The 18,671-nt window shown below is 64.4% G+C and overlaps 1 protein-coding gene across 3 annotated transcripts in view; it reads left to right on the top strand.

Moving 5' to 3' along the window:
- ADCY7 (adenylate cyclase 7) overlaps window positions 1-18,671 on the top strand; it is a 34,590-nt gene that overhangs the window by 976 nt on the left and 14,943 nt on the right. For 2 of the 3 annotated variants that reach the window (XR_011468880.1, XM_070398354.1), the window contains exons 1-6: window positions 7,983-8,023; window positions 15,254-15,688; window positions 15,790-15,993; window positions 16,523-16,684; window positions 17,699-17,848; window positions 18,194-18,342. Coding sequence is in view for 2 of the 3 variants with exons in the window: in XM_070398354.1 (XP_070254455.1) it covers window positions 15,455-15,688; window positions 15,790-15,993; window positions 16,523-16,684; window positions 17,699-17,848; window positions 18,194-18,342 (899 nt within the window). In the remaining variant the exon portion in view is untranslated. Of the gene's footprint in view, window positions 1-7,982; window positions 8,024-15,253; window positions 15,689-15,789; window positions 15,994-16,522; window positions 16,685-17,698; window positions 17,849-18,193; window positions 18,343-18,671 lie in introns of those variants that run through there. The other variant, XM_070398355.1, reaches the window with a different exon arrangement.

Raw genomic sequence — 18,671 nt, 5'->3', positions numbered from 1 at the left:
TGCGTGTGGAGGAGTCACACACGCAGGGGGACAGGGAGCGTGACTCCCACCCCCTCAGCCACCGCGGTCGCCGGCTCCCGCCAGCCTGCTGACGTGGCTCCTGAAATATTGCTCTTACCTTCTAACTGTCCCTTCCGTGTCCAAATGGCCAATGGTTTAAACATCTCCCTCCGTGTGTGTGTGTTGTTTTTTTTAAAATATATTTTATTGATTTTTTACAGAGAGGAAGGGAGAGAGATAGAGAGCCAGAAACATCGATGGGAGAGAAACATCGATCAGCTGCCTCCTGCACATCTCCCACCAGGGATGTGCCTGCAACCCAGGCATACGCCCCTGACCGGAATCGAACCCGGGACCCCCCAGTCCGCAGGCCGACGCTCTATCCACTGAGCCAAACCGGTTTCAGCCGTGTGTGTTTTTTTAAAAATATGTTTTTATTGATTTCAGAGTGGGGAAGGGAGAGGGAGAGATAGAAACGTCAATGATGAGAGAATCATCGATAGGCTGCCCCCTACTGGGGATCCAGTCCACAGCTGGGCATGTGCCCTGATGGGGAATTGAACCCGTGACCTTGGTTCATGCGTCGACACTCAGCCACTGAGCCACACTGGCCCAGCTTCCAGATGTTTTTTGCATGCAAATATACATGTGGACATACACTCTCACACGCACACGCACTCTCACACACACACGCACACACACACACTCACACTCACGCACGCACGCACTTGCACACACACATACACTCATACATACACACATGCACACACACACGCACACACTCACACACGCGCGCGCACACACACACTCACACGCACACGCACACACACACGCACACACATACACACACACACACACACACACACACACACCTGTGACATTGAAGGAAAGAGAGAGGGCCCTTCCCTCCCCTGCTGGGGAAGGACAGGCGTCCGAGGGTGTCGCCCAGCTGCCAAGTTTTTCAAAGGAAACAGGCCGGGGCTGGCAGAGCAGTTGCTTTCACATCTGCTCCTTTAGGATCCTCTGCTGTGACTCAACACGGCCTGACCCCGGCTGCCCTTCCCTGGCCGCAGCCCTGTCTCCCGGGCTTGGCCGAACGGGGTCCCCTGGGGGCCCTGGGAGCCAGCCCCTGCCCCCGGCCGGCTGCACCAACACGCATAGGGCTCTCCTCTCTCCTCTCCGGCACCGGCACCGGGACAGGCAGCGTCCCGTAGATTTCTTTCTAACAGGAGGGGCCGCGGCGCCGGCGTGGGGGTCGTAGGCCACGGTGCTGACTTCTTAGCACACAGTGTATGCGGAGTGGCTTTGCGGCTCCATCCACCACCCTGAGCACCCCCCAGTGAGGAGTCCGGAGGCCCCTGTGGGAGCTGCTCCGCTCTGGACACCCCGCTTCCTGCCTGTGAAGAGAAGGGGTGGCCCTGAGCACCTCCACGGGGGCCCAGCCCGGGAGGAAGGGACCCCAGCACATCCCGGAGCCCTGAAGGCCGAGGTGACGCGATGCATGGGAATCACCTCCCACCCGCTCTGTGAAAAATCGGTCTGGGACCCCAAGGCTGAGCCTGCCTCAGCCAGGTCACCCCCCCACCCCCACCCCCACTCCCGTGGCGGGCTGAGTGCAGGGACGCAGGCCGCTGGCCGCACAGAGCGGGCTGTGTTTCTGCTGGGTTCTCACTGGGAGAATCTGGGTGCGGATCAATTTGGCAAGAATGTCATGGGGGCATCTTGGGGAGAGGCGACCCCCACTCACTTCTGAGCTGGCAACGCCGGTGAGCATGAGGCAGCCCAGTCTGCACCGGGGCCGGGGGACCCGCCTCCGTGGGTGGCGAGCTGGTGCTGGCTTTGGCGGGAGGCCGCGTGGTGGCGGGCTTCCCCGACTGGCTGGTCCAGGAGGTAGCGAGGGGAGGCGCGACGTCCCAGGTGACCTCAGAAATCCCAGTGAGCGTCTGCACTGTGGTGTGTGTGTGTGAGATTGTGTGACTGTGCAGGGGCGTGAGCAGCAGGAGGCCAGGTCCCCGGGGGCCGCTGGAGCCTGGCTGCCGCAGTGCCTGCCCCCAGCCCCGTCGCCCCAGCCTGATGACTGAGAGCATCTCCCCACGTACTTGAAACAGAAGCTCCAGGGTTGCGTCTCCCTGGGCGGCTGAGTCACACCCCATTGCTCGGTGGACACCCGAGTGGGCCAGGCTGTTGGCTCCCTGCTCGGTGGTGCCCCTCGGCCAACCCTGTCTGCCTTGTTCCCGCTGGCGTTCTCGTCCTTCCCGCCCACTGTGCACTCTCTACTGCCTTGGCTTCCACGCACCAGCCAGGGAGTGTCTGGGCCCCCTTCTCGGCCTGGGACACCCCGTCTTGGGTCCCCTCCTCTGGGGATGGGGGGGGTCTGTCCCCTGAGCTCCGGGCTGTGTCTGGCCTTCACGGGGCCTCGCCAGATCTCTGTGCCGTGCCATCGGTCCACGGCTCAACCTGGGAGCTTGGATCTCGGGGGCCGTGTCCCAGTCTCGTTTCTGTCCCCAGCACCCCGTGTGTGTTGGGGCGGGGGGGGTCCCACCCACAGAGGAGGAGGCCGGGTGCTGCCGAGTGGGACAGGGAAGGGTAGGGCCTGTGCTTTGTGCCCCGGCACCAAGAGCCCAAACCAGTCCTCCCAGTCCGGTGCTCGGAGAGCCTCAGGCCGCCCCTCCTTTGGGGAAGTTGGTCCGGAAGGTGTGGGAGCACCGAGTGGCCCAGGACACCCTGCAGGGAGGGCGGAGTGGGGTTCGAGGCAGCCTGTCCCCAGGGAGGCCCTTCCTTGCTTCCGGGAGGGTCGTGGCCTGCGCGGTTGAGTCAGACAGACCTGAGTTGGGATCCTGGCTCTGCCTGTCCTGGGCGCTGTGTGCTCGGGCGAGCGAGTGTCCTCTCTGACCCTCGGTCTCCTCTTCTCTAGAAGGGAGGTGGGAGCAGGACCCGCTCCATGGGGCCGACGGGAGTTACACGAGGCCGAGCCTACGTGCTGACCGCAGAACCAGCTAGCCTGTGTCCAGTTGGTGTCAGGCCTGGCCCGGCGGGGGGTGCGGCCGGGCGGGGGGTGGGGGTGCAGGCAGTCGGCAGCAAAGGGTCTGACCACTGTCTCCTCTGGGGAAAGAGCTGGAGGGGGGGCCTGGCGAGGGCGGGAGGTGCCAGCTGGGAACACCGGGCTCTGTTCCCCACTTGGTTACCAAGCGGAAGGGTTTCCCGTGAGGATAGAAGGTGGACAGTGACCCCAGCACCCAGGCACGTGCTCAGAAGGGCTCCCCGGGGACCGGGAGGCGCTTCCCTATCTCAGGACGCCTCTGCTCGCTGCTTCCCAGCCCCTCCTACTCTGCTGCCTCACCACTGAGCCCCCCAGGAGCCCAGTGGGGAAACTGAGGCCTGGCCACGCAGAAGGGGGGTGAGGTTTGATTCCTGGCCGCAGGGGGCCCAGGGCTGCCCGGGGTTCTCTGAGGCTCTGGCAGTTTGGAGTGGGGACTCCAGGCATGGGCCCCGGCCTGGCCCCACTGGGGGCGGGGGGGCAGGGGGGCAGCTGGGATTGGAGAGGCAGCTGTCTGGGCTGGAGACTTTGGAGTCTCAGAGACGGACGAGGCCCCCCACGATGGGGGTGGGGAAACTGAGGCCCGGGCCGGGGTGTGAGCGGCGGGGCCAGGGCGAGGCTGCGTGCCAGGCTGCGTGCGCCTCTAATTGCTCGTTAAGGATCCATTTGCTCCCTGCCTCCGACCGTGGTCTCGGGGCTCCTAATGGAGGGTTCTGGTGCGTGTTTTATTTTCACTTGTTGAAAATTGTTCCAGCTTAAAGCTTCCAATTTCCATGAAGTCATTGGAGCCGGGAGCCGGGCCCGACAGCTCCCCCCACTCCCGCGGAGGGCTCGGCGGCGGCAGGGAGGGGGCCCCCACGCACCCCTGGGGCGCTGAGCTGAGGCTGCGCTGCCCCGGCGGCCGCGCCGAGCAGGAAGTTGTGGGTCCCAGATGTGACTCACCCCATTAGGTAGCCGGGGAAGCAGCCTGCACATGTGGGAGCCTGGATGCCGGCCGGCCAGGGGCAGGCGAGGGCCCGGCCACCCGCGAGCCGGCTCAGCCCCCGGCCCAGCTGCCCAGGGGCCCCGGAGGAGAGCCAGGTAAGGCGGGGTGTGGGGACGGGGCGCCATCTGTCCTACGGCTGGGCCCACGGGGACCGCCAGACACCAGCCCCAGCAGGCGGGCCTGGCTGGGCAGGGGATGGACAGGGTCTGGGCTGGGGGCGGAGGAGGCTCTCGGGCCTCCTGGGCAGACAGCCGGGTGGCCTGGCCCCGGACAGAGGACCAGAGACAACCTGTCGCCGGCTCTTCGCCTCGACGGGAAGGTGCCGTATCACTGCGGTGTCGTTCATCTGGCCCGTCGCCCCTGGAAGTCTGTGAACGACAGACTCACCCGCCTTCCGCTCCGGCTGTCACTTTACACGGACAAGTACACCCTGCTTTGCTCAATGGCCGCACACGCTCGAGGAAGGAACATGGGATTATTTTATTAGGCTGAGAAAATAAACAAACACCCGGCGCTGGGAGGGATGCGTGCCGAGACAGCGGAGGCCTGCAGAGCGGGCCAGCTCCCTCTGTCCGGCCTCCCGGCCCGCGGCCCGGGGCCAGCGCGCACCATGGCGATGGGTCCTTCCGGACTCTCCGCCCACACGCTCCGCACACGGGCACATGGACACACACAGGGAGCAGCGCCTCTTCCCTGTCGCCACAGGAGGTGGGAACAGCGGGCACCGGGGGCTCCCTCTGTGGCCAGCCCTGGCGGGGGGCCAGCTGGGCTCTGAGCCGCAGGCCCCTGGCCCACGGCCTGGACAGGCGGCCGGAGTCCGGGCCGCTCCGCCTGGGACGGCATGTGACTGTGGGCTGTCACTGGCTCTCGGCCACAGCCGGGCGATGTGAGGGGCGACTTAGACCAGCCTCTCCCGGGGCACCTGCTGTGGCCTCGGTGGTCCCGGCCTCTCCGCGGGTGAGCGTGTTCAGTTGTCAGCTATTGAGTATGTTTCCGAAGAAGCCATCCCTGCACAGGACCTTGAACGTGACTTCACTGATGTGCTTTTGCCTGGACGAGGCTAAGGAAGATACTGAGATGTCACGCGAGGAGGCTAGAGAGGAAGTGTGGGGGGCCCGGGGGACCCGGCAGGAAGTGTGGGGTCTGGGGGTGCAGTCTGGGGGGGCTGCAGGTCTGCCCGCCTCCCGCCGGGCCCTGGGCTTTCTGGGGTTTTCCTGTGGCCCCGGGTGTGGAGGAGGGGAGGCTCGCGATTGTTCCGGATTCTCGGCCCGAGAGGGAAGGTGTGGACGCCGTGGGGGTGGCGGATCTGCAGTGGTTTTCTGTGGGAGAGAAGTGGCATTTCCGGGTGTCGGGTGTGGGGTGGGCTCGAAGGGCCTCGGTGCAGCGAGCTGTGGGATGGGGCAGGAGTGGGGCCTCCACACAGGCTTGGGGGGCGCTTTTAAGAGGAGACAGAGGTCCGTCTTGATGTCGCTTTGGGGATGCGGACCCCTTTTACAGTCTGGAACTATCGCTTTAACCCAGCCCGGCCCCCCACCGCCCTGTAGTGTGATAGGTGACGTCTGTCCCACTTTACAGGGGAGAAGACCGAGGCCCAGGGGGGCACTGTCCTGTCCTGGTCACCCTGTGAGTGGGCTTCAGGGGTGTCCACCCCCACCCCCACCTCTCCCGGGAGCTGTCACGTTTGCACGCAGGACCCTGTGCCTGTCCGTGGCGGGGGGGGTGTGGGGGGCCCTCACGGGCAGAGTGAGGACTCAGGCTCCCGGAGGGAGTCCCGAGCTGGGCCCTGGTCTGTCCCCCGCTCCCCCCGGGGGCCAGGTGGCTGGGGCCGAGTCAGGGCCCTGCGTGCGAGTCCGGCCTCAGCTGGGAGGTAGGTGACCGGCCCTTTGGATTTTCGTAACTTTTATTTTTTAAAATATGTTTTAATTGATTTTTATTGAAGAAGGGAGAGGGATAGCGAGATAGAAACATCAATGATGAGAGAGAATCATCCATCAACTGCCTCCTGCACGCCCCACACTGGGGATGGAGCCCGCAACCCGGGCGTGTGCCCTGACTGGGAATGGAACCGTGACCTCCTGGTTCACGGGTCGACGCTCACCCTCTGAGCCTCGCCGGCCGGGCAGGACTTTCCATGACTTTTCATCCCCACCCCAGGGTCTGGGTGAGGTGGCTGGTGGCCGCCCCTGTCCCTCACCTCCCCGTCCTGTCCGGGAGGGAGGGGCGGGGCACTCTCACTGAGTGATGGAAGCTTGGCCCAGTCGGACGGTAATGGGAAGTTCGGGGCCTCAGGAGCAGGCAGCGTGGTCACAGCCCAGTTCGGGCTTTGTGGGGGTTGGGTCTCGGGGGGAGGAGGTGCTGATGGAGGATCTTTGAAGCGTTTACTCTGCTTAAAAAGTCCCACGTAGCCTGGCCGGTGTGGCTCAGTGGTTGAGCGTCGACTTAGAACCAGGAGGTCATGGTTCGGTTCGATTCCCGGTCAGGGCACAGGCCTGGGTTGCAGGCTCAATCCCCAGTGGGGGGCATGCAGGAGGCAGCCAGTCCATGATTCTCTCTCATCATTGATGTTTCTCTCTCTCTCCCTCTCCCTTCGTCTCTCTGAAAAAATGAGACGTACGTAGCTGAGCGCTGGGAGTTCCTGTGGCCTGGGTCACGGGAGCGAACAAGATGCCAAATCTGAGCAGCCAGAGGAGCAGGGTCGTGTGGGGGTCCCGGTGCAGCCCCCTCCAGGCAGAGCCAGTGACACTGGTGGCAGCCGGGGCTCCGGCCCCCTGGCCCCCTGGCCCCCTCCGGGCAGCGGCAGCGTGAGAGAGGAGCAGGGCTGGGCGTCTCGCATCTGGGCGCTGGGTGCTGTGGTTCCCGCAGGTCGGTGCCGGGAGGAGGTGCAGCGCTGCACCTGGGCGGGAGCCGCTGAGCAGGGAGGCGGCTGCGTGGCTGTCCTGCTGGGGTGCGGCTCCGTCTGCCCGGCTGGCCTCGGGCCCTGGGCCGATCCTCATTCCTCAGTTTCCTCCCCTGCGGAGCGGCAGTGCCCGGACAGGTTTCGGGGAGAGTGAAAGGCATGAAAAGAACATCCCAGGCATCTGAGACCCGCAGGCCCGGCCCTGTGGCTTCCCTGGCCGTGGCCGGAGGCCTCCTGCCGACCCGTGGGGCCCTCCGTCCCCTCCCAGCCCAGTGGCCCACCTGTGGCTCCTGCCATCCCTGTTCCCCAAGGAGGTGGCAGCGTGCCCACCGATAGCCATCGGCCTCCAGCTCCACCCGCCGTTGCCCACGGATTTCTCAGCTGCCCGCGTCACGGCGTGGCCTTGCCCAGCCCGGGCGACACCTGGTGCGGAGCCGCTTCCGGGCCCGCGCCCCTGTCCCCACGCCCGTCTCAGGGGTGGCGGGCGGGTGGGGAGCCTTGGGCCACAGTGGGCTCAGCTCCTCTTGGGTGACCTTCTCCCGGGTTTAGGAGGTTTTCATAGCCCCGCGGTCACTTCACGCCGGAACAGGCTGGCATGAGGGCGTTTTCATCCCGTGGCTCGGGGGAGAAACGGCGTCCTGGGAGGCGTGACCCGCCAGAGCTCAGGCACACGGACCTGGTGCAGGGGTGGGTGCGGCCGTATTCGGCCCGGGCCGTGGAGTTTGGGGTCTGAGTGTCACCTGCGTGCTGGCGGGGGTTGCATCCTGGGAGCTGGCAGTGCGTGGCCAGGCCTGTCTGGGGAGAGGGGTCCCTCCCAGGCAGTGGCAGGCCAGGCGCCCCGTGCTGGACGGGGGAGGGCAGGCTGTGCATCCAAATCAAGTGGGCGCGGCGGCCCTCCCGGAGGAGGTGGCAGCTGAGCGGGCACGGAAGGGCGGGCAGGAGTCTGCCAGGCAGAGGGCGCCAGGGCTGGGGAGGAGGCAGTGCTTTCAGGCTGCGGGAGGCCGGAGGCCGGAGGGCGGGGCTTGTTTGGGGAACCGAAATCAGTCAAATCATGCAGCCCCGAAGGAGGCCTCGGGGAGCCCAGCTGGAGGTTCCTGGCCAGGGGGTGAGCAGGATGGGGCTGGGTGTTCTTGGGGTCCCGGGCAGGTGCGGGGAGCCTGGTGGACTACCCCGGGGAGGCTCCGGTTTGCGGGGGGTGGGGGCAGGGATGCTGTGGCCTGAGACTCCATCGAGGCACTGTGCGTGCCCAGCCGAGCCTGGCTCCGGAGGGCAGGGGTTTGTGGGAGGAGTGAGTGGCCCGGATGGGGGGCTGGCTCCAGGGCCGGCGATGGAGGGCCCCCTGAGCTCCATGTGGGTGCCCCCGTGTGGGTGCCGCTCCGGAAGCCGGGCTGTGGTTTGGGGTGGTCGGCTGGCTGCTTCCCTGCAGAAGGCCACTTCCGGGCTGTGCTGGCCCAGCCCAGGTGCTCAGGAAGCGGGGAAATGGGGTCTCCCCCTGGGATGGGGCTGGCGCTACAGGAGCCAGACTGGGACCTCGGGGCCCGGCAGCGGCTGCAGGCGCAGTGATGCCTCCCTGGGCTCTGGGAATGGCCAGGGGCCGCCAAGGCCCCGAACGTGGCCTGCGGGTTCCGGGCGGGGTGCCCTGCCCCCTGCCCTCCCTGTGGTCCGCTCCTCTGCTGGTCTGAGGAGACGCTGGAGCGATCAGGCCCGGGGGTGAGAGGGGCAGAGCTGAGAGGGTCCCCTGGCGGTCGGCCTGGGGCTCTGTTTTGCCCGTGGCAGGTGGGGGGAGGGGGCGGGGGCCACCTCGCTGCCTTGCATGGGAGAGGCAGCAGGTGGGACAGGAGGCCTCTTCCTGGCTGGTGTTTGGAGCTCGTTTCTGCTCCTCTTCTCAGGGGCAGGTGTCTCCCCGACTAAAAACTCCCTGAGGGCAGGGGTGTCTCCCCCGGCGTCTCCCGTGTCTTCTTCTCTCACCCCCACCCCGGAGGCCAAGCTCAGGGCCGGCCCCCCCCACTGTGTGCCCATCCTGCCCACCCCAGGGCCGGGTGGGTGTGGGGGAGTGGGGCTCCCAGGCTGTCAGAGAAGGGGAGGGGAGTGGAAGGGAGGTTAGTGGCCTGTCTGGCCACGGTTGCCCAGGAAGTATCCTTGGGGAAGAAGCTCCGAGCTGACTCTCAGGGCTCCGAAGTCAGCATTTCCCAGTCCTGAGGGACTTCATGCAGAAAGAGCCCCTGGAGCCAGGAAGACGGAAATGTGCAGCTGCCTTCCATCCAACAAGTTCCTTTCCTGCAGGCCTTGTCAGAGCCTTTGCTCTGCTGATGTGCTCGGGGATCGTGGAAGGAGGAGGGGAATGTTCACCTGCACTGCCTGTGGGAGGAACGGGTGAGGGGGCCGTGTGTGCATCGCTTGTCGTGCCCGGCCCTGGGCAGAGCCCGTCTCAGGAAAGGCAGAGGCGGCGGCTTAAGAGAGAGCCTGGGCCTCCGAGTGGGCAGGTCTGGGTTTGAGGCTCAGCCCTGCTGCTTCCCAGCTGGGGACTTTGGCCGAGCAGGTGAGGATCCCGGAGCCTTCCCCTGGCTGGGGGTCAGGGTGCAGGACCTTGCCCAGGCCGCTCCCAGCCCTGCTCACTTGGCGGAGGGTGCTCCTGGGCTGACCGTGGGGACCCCAGCCTGCCTGGTTTTCTGCCTCTGCCTCCGGGTGGGCTCAGAGGTTGCCAGGAGGGTTGGGTGTTCTGCTTTCTCCCCTGTCAGCAGACCTCGAGGGCTTGGGGTGGGGGCCAGATGCCCCCGGGGGTTCTCGCTGCCTCGGACCAACGTCCCCACAAACCCCTGCCCCAGTGGATAGCCGCTCCCCGGAGGCCTAACTGGGCACCACATGAGGGCGTCCGCCGTGTTGCTCCTCATGGCCCCAGGCAGCACCCCGAGGTGCTGACCACAGCTGTCTCCACCCCAGAGGCCAGATCACTCTCAGGGTGGAGCGGGGGCCTGGGCTGCCGGACCCCTCGTTCTGTGGCTCAGACCGGCCCGGGGTGGGGCGGAAGGCGCAGGTTCTGGGATCCCTGCCAACATGATGATCCTTGTCCTCTGAGCTGGGTCCTGGGTGCCACGTGCAGCCCCGGTGCTCTGCCCACATCGCCCCATTGCACCCCCTCAAAGCCCTGTGTGGTCAGAATGCCGTTCTCCCCGTTTCCAAGTGGGAAACTGAGGCACAGAGGGGGTCACGCAGCTTGGACACCATGCACCTAAGATTTTTAAAAAAAATAATCTAATGGATTTCTATGTTTACACACACATGCGTATATGTGCCCCCACACACCAACAAACATGCTAGGAGCACATCTTTCCGTGTCAACATACTAAACTCACAGTCACTTAGTCATCAACCACCTTACATTGTCCTTTGAATTTTTCTACTGGTGTCCTTATCTCCACTTTATTGAGATATGATTGACACACCCAAAGCTGTCCTTTTTTTTTAAACTGCCCTGACCGGATCTCGAACCCGTGACCTCTTGGTGCATGGGTTGACGATCAACCACTGAGCCACACCGGCCGGGCTGTACATTTTTAACGTAGACAACTTCATAAGTTTGGAGATGAGTGTACACACGTGGAACCATCACCGGCATCTATGCCATCAAAAGTTTTCTTTTTCTCTATCATTATTTTTCTGATAACACATAACACCTACTCTCTTAGGAAAAACTTTGAAGTCTACAGCGCAGTATTGTTATCATGGACACGATGCATCCACTAGATCCTGGTTTTCCTATTAAAGACTTTTTAGAAGATTGCACGAGCTACATTATGACAATAGAAGCAGAAACCGCAGATCCAGGGGACGACTTGTTCGCTCTGTCCAACCGGCAGTGTTGGTTTTTCGTGTCCTGGTTCCATCCCTCTCCCGGGCGTGGCTGTTGCCATGGGGGTTTTTTGCGGATTCCCAGGGACAGGGCTGTTTCGGCTGCTGCCCCCCTTTTGACAGCGGCAGAGTGTTCCGTCGTGAGGATGTGCCCTGATTGATCTCACCAGCTTCTGGCCGGACGCGCCGTTCCCAGTCTTGGCTGTTACACACGGTGTTGCAGTGAATACTGTGGACAGGTCACCTCACACACCTGAGCGTGTGAGCAGGGCCAGTTCCTTGAAGCAGATTTGCGAGGTCAGAGGTCCGTGTACCCGAGCGGCTTGGTTAGATAGGACTTAACTGCCTTTCCCGGGTGGCGCCGAGGCTCACTCCTGTCAGGGTGAGCGAGTGCGAGTGCGAGTGAGTGTGAGTGTGAGTGAGTGTGAGAGCCTGTTTCTACCCGGCCCGGCCAACACAGGTCTGCGAAGCGCTTTGACCCGGTCGGGTAAATAAAAATGGCTTTCCTTCGGACATTTAATCTGCATTTCTCTTATTTTTTATTTATTTTTTTTTACAGAGAGGAAGGGAGAGGGATAGAGAGTTAGAAACATCGATGAGAGAGAAACATGGATCAGCCGCCTCCTGCACACCCCCCACCTGGGGATGTGCCCACAACCACGGTACATGCCCGTGACCGGGATCGAACCTGGGACCCTTGAGTCCGCAGGCCGACGCTCTATCCACTGAGCCACACCGGTTAGGGCTGCATTTCTCTTATGCGTGCGTGTGTGTGTGTGTGTGTGTGTGTGGATGGGGTCAGCTTCTTTCCAGATGTTTAAGAGCCATTTGCATCGCCTTCCTGTGAGCTTCCTGTCCACACCCTTCCCCCATGTTTCTGTTGGGTTAATGGCCTTTTCATTTATTTTTTGTTTTTTTAGGAGCTCTTTGCATAGGGAGGGAGGTTCACGCCTCGCGGTGAGACTTGCAAATGCTCTCCTCATCGCTCCTCTTTGGGTTTTGCTTTCAGTAGGTTTCTGAGTGACGTTAGGATGTGTTCGCTGCAGCATCACAGAGAGTTCTTTTGTGGGTTCTGGCTCCCCTTGGCCACCGTCCGGTGTGAACATGAACCCTCCTGGCTGTCTCCTCTGGCCTCTGTTGCGTCTTTAAACAGGCAGCGAGCCTTGAACTTACACCTTTCCTCCCCCCCCTCTCCCCGCCAGTTCAGTGGTTCCCTGGTTCCTGTCTGCGGGTTAGTGGATACAGCTCCTCTCCCACCTCCGGGCCCTCTCGCGCCTTGCTGTCCGGGTGGCTGTGGGGAGCCCGCTGTCCCGTGGTCCCGGAGGGGACTCGCATGGCGTGAGGCTCCCAAAGGCCGCTGGACTCCCCTTTCTGCCTTTTTCCTTATCGAGGGGGAGGGATGGGAGTGTGTTAAACACGGGCAGGAAGAGTTTCCCTCCTAAAAGGGGGGCCTAGCGAGGGCCGTGCGTAAAGAGTGAGTCACCAGTGGTGAATTTTCAGGCAAGCGGCGTGGGGGGCACTGCTCTTGCCATAGACGCGGTTGCCTGAGCACCCACTGTGTGCGGCGCCCTTGTAGACACCCGGGGGCCCGGCATGAGGTCTGTGCCTTCTGGGAGCGTGTGCCTGGAGCGCCTGCCTCTTGGCACCTCACCTGGGGCCTGGCACACGGAAGGTTCTAGTGCGTATGTGGAGAATGAATGAATGAATGAATGAATGCTTCTCTCCGAAGGTGAATGAATGGATGAATTGTCCTTAGAAGTGGCACAGGAGGTGGCAAACCGGATGGATGACCCCTGGCAGCTGGTGCCTTGGGGGTGAGGGATACATAGGGTATTTGCATTTTAAAGAGGACAGAGGAAACGCAGAAATGAGGATTTGGGGTACACAGAATAATTCCCTACCTATGCCCGCCCCTCCAGAACCACCCGGGGGCCAGGGGGCAGCCTCCAGGGGTCTCCTGCCCGCTTCTGTCAGTCCTCCCCACGCAGCCACAGCGGGGCCTCAGCGGCCTGACGTCGCCCCTTTGCACGCGGGGACCCCGGGGCCCAGGCCGGGCATAGACCTGCCCAGGGCCAGGGAGCAGGTTGGAGGCGGAGCTGGAGCACAGGCCTCGGGTCCCCAAGGCTGGACGGCAGCCTGTGGCCCCCGGGGCTGGGTCATCAGCCTAGGAGTTTGGGGGAGCAGAGAGAGGGGCGGGGCTGCTCACGCCTCTGGGAGGCTTCAGCTCTGACCCTGCCTGGTGGCTTTGCGGGCTGTCCCCGGAGGGAGGGGCCCTGGGGGCCAGCCTCTGGGTGCCTCTGCCCCAGGGATGGGCCTCCGGCTCTGGGACTGGGCCTTCTCTCTGGGCTCATTGGCCAGTTGTCCTGCGAACCTGGCCCGTCGGCCACTGTGGCCTGCGCCTCACTCCCCCGACTTGGGGGTGTACCGACGAGCAGAGTGAGGCCGGAGTGTGGGTGGGCTGGGTGCCTGAATGGCGGGCAATCCTTGGTTCCATGAGGTTCCCCTAAGTGCCAGGCCTGTGCTGGGCAGAGCGGCCGCGGGGCTCCCTCAGCAAAGGACCCCCCCCCACCCCCCTCCCCGTGCCCGGGACCCAGCCCTTGAGCTCTCAGCCGGCCTAGGGGGCGAGCCGGCGCTGTGGGTTTGGGGTGCGGGCGCAGGGGCGGCGAGGGGACTGAGCGGCCTCCTCTCCTCGGGCCTGTCGCTCCCACTTCCTCTTTCAGAGGCCACCAGCCCAGGCCCTGGAGGCCGGGGTTCCTGCCGGCTTGGCCTGGGTGAGGAAGTGGGGGCCTGCATCTGCAAGCAGGGGGTAGGGGGTGGGGGGTAGAGGGGGGTGGGCTCGAAGTCCCCAGGGCGTGGTAGGCTGGTGGCTGCCGGGTCCTGCAGCTGCACAGGGGACCAATTTCCTGAGCTGCCCTGGAGGCACGGTCCTGGGTGGTAATGTGAGGTCCGGGCCCCCAATTTCCAGCAGCTGCGGAACCTGGACCCCCACTGGGCGGCATCCGGCCAGGAGAGCCCGGGCGGCCCGTCTCGCTTGTGGGATGGGAGACGACGGGGTGTGGCATAGCTCGGAGGGCTTCCTGGAAAAAGAGGCCGCCCTGGACCGAGCTGGCTGAGGAGGCCGCCTGACCTTGCCCTGGGCCTCCACAGGGACGGGGCAGGAGGGGGTGGCATTTGAGATGTGATGGGCGCTGGGAGGTGGCCTCCTTAGCCCCCCGAGAGGAGCGTGTCCCCGGCCGGTTCCCACGCACCTCGCAGCTGGTCCTCTGGCTGTGTGGCCGGCTCAGGGCTTCACGGGCCTGGAAGGGCAGGCCGGCGGCCGGGAGGCAAAGGCAGCCTGGGGCCTTGTGTCTGCGCGTCTGTGTGTGCATGTGTGTCTGTGCCTGTGTTTGTCTATGCGTGCATGCATGTGCTCTTCTGTCTCTGTGCATGTGTGCATATGCATGTGTGCATGTATGTGTGTCTCTGTGTGTGTCTGTGTGCATATGGTGTTTGTGTGTGTCTATGTGTGTCTGTGAGTGTGTGTGTGTCTGAGTGTCTGTGTGTGTGTGTCTGTGTGTCTATCTGTGAGTGTGTGTGTGTATGTGTGAGTGTGTCTATGTGTCTATCTGTGTCTGTGAGTGTGTGTGTGCCTATGGTGTTTGTGTGTGTCTATGTGTGTCTGTGAGTGTGTGTGTGTCTGAGTGTCTACGTGTGTGTTTGTGTGTCTGTATGAGTGTGTGTGAGTGTGTGTCTGTGTGTGTGAGTGTGTGTCTCTGTGTCTGTGAGTGTCTGTGTGAGTGTATGTCTATGTGTCTCTCATCTGTGTCCGTGTGTCTATGTGTCTGTCTGTGTCTGTGAGTGTGTGTGAGTGTCTGTGTGCCTGTGTCCGTGTGCCTATGTGTGTCTCTGTGTCTGTGAGTGTGTGTGAGTGTCTGTGTGTCTGTGTCTGTGTGTGTGCCTATGTGTCTCTCTGTGTCTGTGAGTGTGTGGGAGTGTCTGTGTGTGTGTGTCTGTGAGTGTGTGTGGTTCGCTGGGGATGGAGCCGCCGTGGGAGTTAGCGTTTCTCAGGGTTGGGGTTGGGGTTGGGGTTGGGGTTCCTCTGCCTGGCATCCCCGAGGGGCAGGCGGCGCTGCGTGTAACTGGCAGCCGGTTCAGTCCCGGGGCTGCCGCTGCCGGAGGGAACACGGCAGGAAGCTTCCCGGCTCTCTGCTCAACCACGGAGCCAACCGGCCAGGCTGGGGCTGAGTATTTAATTTCATTTTAATCAACTTTAATTTTTTGAGCCGTGTGTGACTGGCGACTGTGTACCCCACAGAGCGGTTCCAGGGAGCCCAGGGGACAAGCTCTGTGGCCGCGGGGTGCGCACAGCCTAAGCAGGACTTGGACTTTGGTCCAGGTTGAGGCTAATAGATCAGACCCAGGCTGAGGCCTGGCCCTGCCGTCCCGATGCCAGCCCTCCCGGACGCGGCCGCCCAGCTCACATCCGGGTCGCTTTGTGTGTCTGCAGAGCTGAGGAGCCGTGAGTCTGGTCAGCCTGGCCTGGATGCCAAGGAAGATGCCAGAAGCGCAGTGACCGAGGCCTGGGGTGGAGCCAGCAGGCACCGCGGTGCCCATGGACCTGCAGGCCGAGGGGCCCCCTCCCCAGCCCCCCCTGCCGGGCTCGGAGCGGCCAGAGGCCTAGGCCCGCAGGGAGGGTGTCGGCACACAGATGCCCTCCAGGCCGTGGGCTCTCCTGAGTGGGCTTCCCGGGCAGGTGTGCCAGGGGCAGAGCATGCCTGCCAAGGGGCGCTACTTCCTCAATGAGGGCGAGGAGGGCCCGGACCACGATGCCCTGTACGAGAAGTACCGCCTCACCAGCCAGCACGGGCCGCTGCTGCTCACGCTTCTGCTGGTGGTCATCGTGGCCTGCATCGCCCTCATCATCATCACTTTCAGCTACGGGGTGAGTGAGGCAGGTGGACAGGCTAGCCTGGCGGGCTTCCTGGAGGAGGCGGCACCCACTGGGGAAGCCGTGACACGTCCGTGTGTGTTTTCCACGCCCAGGACCTCTCCGGACGGCCGGCCGTGCTGGTGACGGCGTTCCTGGCGCTCGCCGTGTTCGTGGTGCTGTACGTGCTGGTGTACGTCGAGTGCCTGGTCCAGCGGTGGCTCCGGGCCTCGGCGCTGCTCATCTGGGCCTGCCTGGTGACGCTGGGCTACGTGCTGGTGTTCGACGCGTGGACGAAGGCGGCCTGTGGGTGGGAGCAGGTACGAGGCAGGGCCCGGCGCCCCTGGGGGCTGGATGCCGTTCCTCGCTGTGCCGTCTCTGGGCGTCAGGTCCCTGTGGAGGCTGCTTGGACCAGCAGTGGGGGGTTGGCCCCGGCCCTTCCCGCTCCCAGGCTGTGCTCCTGTGACTTGGGCCCTGGGCTGACCATGGCCTCAGTCTTTGCCCCGACGGGACGGATGGAGGCGGGAGGCACGTCCGCCTGGCTGGCTGGTTGTCTGGGCTCTTCTGGGTGGACCCTCCCTAGGTTGGAGGTAACCCATGTCCAGCTCAGAAAAGCAAAACGGCACGGACGGGCTCATGTGCCAGGAAAGGCTGAGGGGTTGGTCCCGGGGCCCCAGCAGGGGGCCACACCCCGACTCCTCTGGGCTCTGCTTCCGCTGTGTCATTCACCCCCGGGCAGGTGGTGCCTGGTAGGGCAGGGATGGCCTCAGGGCCGCCCCACAGCAGCGGGTCCGGGCTGTGTCCCGGTGGGTGGCGGGCCGGCCCTGCACTCACCGTGTCCTGTGCCAGGTGCCCTTCTTCCTGTTCATCGTCTTCGTGGTGTACACGCTGCTGCCCTTCACCATGCGGGGCGCCGTCGCGGTCGGGGTCGTCTCCAGCGTGTCCCACCTCCTGGTGCTTGGCACGCTGATGGGGGCCTCCTCGTCACCCAGCGCCTGGGTGTGGCTGCAGGTGAGGCGCTCTGGGGGTCAGGGTGGGGTGCAGGTGAGGGGCTCTGGGGGGTCAGGGTGGGGTGCAGGTAGGGGGTCTGGGGGTCAGGGTGGGGTGCAGGTGAGGGGCTCTGGGGGGTCAGGGTGGGGTGCAGGTAGGGGGTCTGGGGGTCTGGGTGGGGTGCAGGTGAGGCACTCTGGGGGTCAGGGTGGGGTGCAGGTGAGGGGCTCTGGGGGGTCTGGGTGGGGTGCAGGTGAGGGGCTCCGGAAGTCCTGGTGGGGCTGTGGTTTGGGCTGAGGGCAGCCAGGCCCGTGGGGTGAGTTGGTCCCGAAGCTGGAGCCCTGCGGGCAGCCCGCTGGCTCAGGGCAGGCTCTCTCTGGAAGCCGGACGCCTGGGCTGGCACCTGGCCCGTGGTACCCAGAGGCTCAGCTCCTCACCAAGTCCTGGTCCTGTTCTGGGTGCAGGGCACTGTCCTGGGTGCGGCCTGTTCCGGGGTGTCACCCGCAGGGCGGGCCTCCCTGGGCATTCTGTCCTGTGTCCTGTGTTGAGTGAGTGAACTTAGTCACACCCAGTGCTGCTGTGACATGGTTTCCTCTTGGCTGGGTCTGGTGCCTGCTCCGGGGGCGGAGGAAGGAGCTCTGGGCAGCTGGGGGGGGGGGGGGGGGGGGCGCTGTGCCTTCGGGGACAGTCCCCCGTGCTCCCCTCAGGCTCTGAGCCCTGGGCCCTGGGACGGGCCGTCCTGCTTCCCAGAACTGACCGGCTCCCCCGGTCTCCGGGGTCCGGCCCTTCTGGACCAGGGAGGGGCTGGCAGATGCCGAGCCGGCCTGAGCCCTGGTCCTGTGGTTATAGCGACTCCCCAGGAGACCAGCCCCTGCCTGGGCCTCAGTTTCCCTGTCTGCCCAGGGAGGGTGCAGCCTGAGCCTGAGCGGGCTGGCGGTCAGGGAATGGGCGGGGTGCCATCGCCAGCTCGGCAAGGGGGACAGTCCCCTGGGGGCAGGGGCCAGGCCACACCTGAGCCGTGTGCGCCCACCTCAGCTGCTGGCCAACGCGGTCGTCTTCCTGTGCGGGAACCTCACGGGCGCCTTCCACAAGCACCACATGCAGGGCGCCGCCCTCGAGCTCTTCACCTACACGGTCAAGTGCATCCAGATCCGCCGCAAGCTGCGCATCGAGAAGCGCCAGCAGGTGGGTGCGCGCCCCCCCCCCGCCCCCCCCCCGAGCCCCAGCCTGGCTGACTCCCAGGCCCAGTGTCCTTCTCTGTGGGCAGCAGGTGCTCCCAGAGCCGTGTGTGCAGGGGCCACATGGCCGGACACCCCTGCAGGCTCACCCCAGGGGCTGCTGGAGACACGCAAGGATGTGTGCCCGGCTGGGTTGGTGGCAGGACACAGGCCGGCAGAGGTGGAGGGGTGATGGGCCGAGCAGAAAGGAGAGACGTGTAGGTAGAGCCTGGGTCTGACGCCGCCTCACCTGTCCCTCCGCCTGTCCCCCCCTCCCCCCCCCTCCCCCCCCCCCGTCCCCCCCCGTGTCCAGGAGAACCTGCTGCTGTCGGTGCTCCCGGCCCACATCTCCATGGGCATGAAGCTGACCATCATCGAGCGGCTCAAGGAGTGTGGGGACCGCCGCTACATGCCCGACAACAACTTCCACAGCCTCTACGTCAAGCGGCACCAGAACGTCAGGTGGGCAGCGGCCGGGCCTGTGCGCATGGCGTCTCCTGGGAAGGCTCCCTCCTCCCGCCTCCCGTCTGGGCTGTGGGCGGCCCAGAGCTCAGACTGGGCAGCTGGGAGGTCTGGCGCGCGTGCGGCCCTGGCTCCCCAGGCGGTCTCCGTCTCCTCGAGCCTCAGTGTGCTCATCTGGGGGATGGGAGTCCCGCGCGGGTAGGATGAAGCGGAGCGAATGGGGCGAATGGGGCCTGTAGTTCTGAAGTCTGCAAAGGCGAGGAGCCAGGTGTGAGTGAGGAGAAGGCCGTGCCCAGTGCCGGAGCACCGGCGGGGAGCACCATCGCTCC

Source organism: Myotis yumanensis, unplaced genomic scaffold, assembly GCF_028538775.1.
Source record: "Myotis yumanensis isolate MYYU_CA2020_CCGP unplaced genomic scaffold, mMyoYum1.0.hap1 SCAF_18, whole genome shotgun sequence".
Taxonomy (NCBI): Eukaryota; Metazoa; Chordata; class Mammalia; order Chiroptera; family Vespertilionidae; genus Myotis; species Myotis yumanensis.
The sequence above is the reverse complement of the archived record's forward strand: the minus strand, read 5'-3'. Positions and strand labels throughout refer to the sequence as shown.